Source organism: Sodiomyces alkalinus, assembly GCF_003711515.1.
Source record: "Sodiomyces alkalinus F11 unplaced genomic scaffold SODALscaffold_1, whole genome shotgun sequence".
Classification (NCBI taxonomy): domain Eukaryota; kingdom Fungi; phylum Ascomycota; class Sordariomycetes; order Glomerellales; family Plectosphaerellaceae; genus Sodiomyces; species Sodiomyces alkalinus.
This window is the reverse complement of record NW_021167079.1, coordinates 4,463,800-4,466,186: the sequence shown is the minus strand read 5'-3', so window position 1 is coordinate 4,466,186 and position 2,387 is coordinate 4,463,800. Positions and strand designations below refer to the sequence as shown.

The 2,387-nt window shown below is 30.7% G+C and overlaps 1 protein-coding gene and 2 non-coding genes across 3 annotated transcripts; all 3 read left to right on the top strand.

Annotated features, from left to right (window-relative positions):
- The first annotated feature begins 1,266 nt into the window (after window positions 1-1,266).
- Window positions 1,267-1,337, top strand: SODALDRAFT_t24. The gene has a single exon. It is a non-coding gene; the product is annotated as a tRNA-Asn (tRNA).
- Window positions 1,338-1,564: 227 nt separating this feature from the next.
- On the top strand, window positions 1,565-2,111 carry SODALDRAFT_327007 (cytochrome c oxidase, subunit III). Its single transcript, XM_028610315.1, has one exon. It carries the CDS (start codon window positions 1,772-1,774, stop codon window positions 2,075-2,077), a length of 306 nt encoding a protein of 101 aa, XP_028470657.1. The 5' UTR covers window positions 1,565-1,771; the 3' UTR covers window positions 2,078-2,111.
- Window positions 2,112-2,278: 167 nt separating this feature from the next.
- Window positions 2,279-2,351, top strand: SODALDRAFT_t25. The gene has a single exon. It is a non-coding gene; the product is annotated as a tRNA-Lys (tRNA).
- The last annotated feature ends 36 nt before the right edge of the window (window positions 2,352-2,387 follow it).

The following is a 2,387-nucleotide window of genomic DNA, read 5'->3' as shown; positions in this document are numbered from 1 at the left end:
TAAAATTTTAAGTATATATAGATAATGACAATATATATATAAAGGTCTTGACCAATTACGTGCCAGCAGTCGCGGTAATACGTATGAGACTAGTGTTATTCATTTTAAATAGGTTTAAAGGGTACCCAGACGGTCAAAATATCCTAAAAAAGGTAATATTTGACTAGAGTTTTATGTAAGGAGACAGTACTTAGAGTGGAGAGATAATATTCTGTGATACCAAAAGGACTGGTAAAGGCGAAGGCAGTCTCTTATGTAAAAACTGACGTTGAAGGACGAAGGCATAGATCACGAACAGGATTCGGTACCCCAGTAGTCTTTGCAGACAATGCTGAATGCTATAGGTTAGATATTATTTAGTCTATAAATGAAAATGAAAGCATTCCACCTCAAGAGTAATGTGGCAACGCAGGAACTGAAATCACTAGGCCGTTTCTGACACCAGTAGTGAAGTATGTTATTTAATTCGATGATCCACGAAAAACCTTACCACAATTTGAATATTTTATTTTTAAAATACAGGCGTTGCACGGCTGTTTTCAGTTAATGTTGTGAAACTATGGAGATTCCATGAATTAACGAAATCCTCTGCTTTATTTTTAAATATATTATAATAAAGCATTCTTCCTTTATATTGGATTTGATAAAGAGGAAAAAGACAAGTCATCATGGCCCTGATGTTGTGGGCTATAGACGTGCCACATATTCCTTAACAAAGAGAAGCAAAAATGTGAATTTAAGCTAATCTCAAAAAAAAGGATATAAATATATATAAGGATTGTAGTCTGAAACTCGACTATATGAATAAGTAATTACTAGTAATCGTGAATCACCATGTCACGGTGAATATTCTCTCGGATTGGTACTAACCACTCGTCACATGCTGAAAGGAGTGTATGCAATAAGTTTGCTTTTTTATTATGATCTCTTCTAGTTATTAAAATAGAATATTACAATAGAAATCTTCGTATGCGTAGCTCTGATTAGTGTAAAGTCGAAATATGGTTCGTGTAGTGGAAGTTGCACGGGACAAATAAAAGTAAAATATAATTATATATATAATACAAAAAAATATACTTATAGTATAGTATTATATATTTCAATAAAGCATCAGAAAATATAAGAGTTTGAATCTCTTTCTTTTTATTAATAAATTACACTTTCTTAAGTGTAATTTAAAGGAGGGTTCCTTTATCGGCAAGAAGGGTTGAGCTGTAAACTCAATAGCAAAATAATGCTTTAAGAGTTCGAATCTCTTGTCTCCTAGCCTTTATAGCTCAACGGTAGAGCATAATACTGTTAATATTATGATAGATGTTCGATTCATCTTAAGGGCTTTACACTATATAATTTTAATTAAGGTGCGTTGGTCATAATAAAATTAAAAATATCGATGAGTAACTTAATAAGAAGTAATTTTCAAGATCATCCTTTCCATTTAGTTTCTCCTTCTCCTTGACCTTTATACACTAGTATAAGTTTATTTACTACAGCTTTTAATACTGCTTTAAGTCTACATGGTTTCGAGAACTCTTATGTTTTCTTTTATATAGGAATTGTAACAGTTATATTATCTTTTGTTATGTGATTTAGAGATATTATATCTGAAGGTACATTTTTAGGTAATCATACATTAGCTGTACAAAAAGGAATTAATCTAGGTGTAATACTTTTTATAGTATCTGAAGCTTTATTTTTCCTTGCTATATTCTGAGCTTTCTTTCATAGCGCTTTATCACCTACAGTTGAATTAGGAGCCCAATGACCACCTATGGGTATAGAAGCTATAAATCCTTTTGAATTACCTTTACTTAATACAGTTATATTATTATCTAGTGGTGCAACAGTAACTTATGCTCACCATGCCTTAATTAAAGGAGATAGAGGGGGAGCTTTATACGGTTCTATTGCTACAGTTATATTAGCTGTTATTTTTACAATATTCCAAGGAGTAGAATATAGTGTATCATCTTTTACTATAAGTGATGGTGCATATGGTACATGTTTTTACTTTGGGACAGGTTTCCACGGATTCCACGTTATAATAGGTACAATATTCTTGGCTGTAGGTTTATGAAGAATTTATGCATACCATTTAACAGACAATCATCACGTAGGATTTGAATCTGGAATCTTATATTGACATTTTGTAGATGTAGTTTGACTATTCTTGTATATATCAGTTTACTATTGAGGTTCATAATTCATAATAAAAAAATTTAAAGTAGATATCTGCTAATTAGTTATAACAAAACATTATGTATAAAATTTTTTATTAGGGACTTTAGTATAAAGGTTAATACGTATGACTTTTAATCATTATAATATTGGTTCGAATCCATTAGGTCCTATTCTATAATAATATATATAATTATAGAATTTATAGT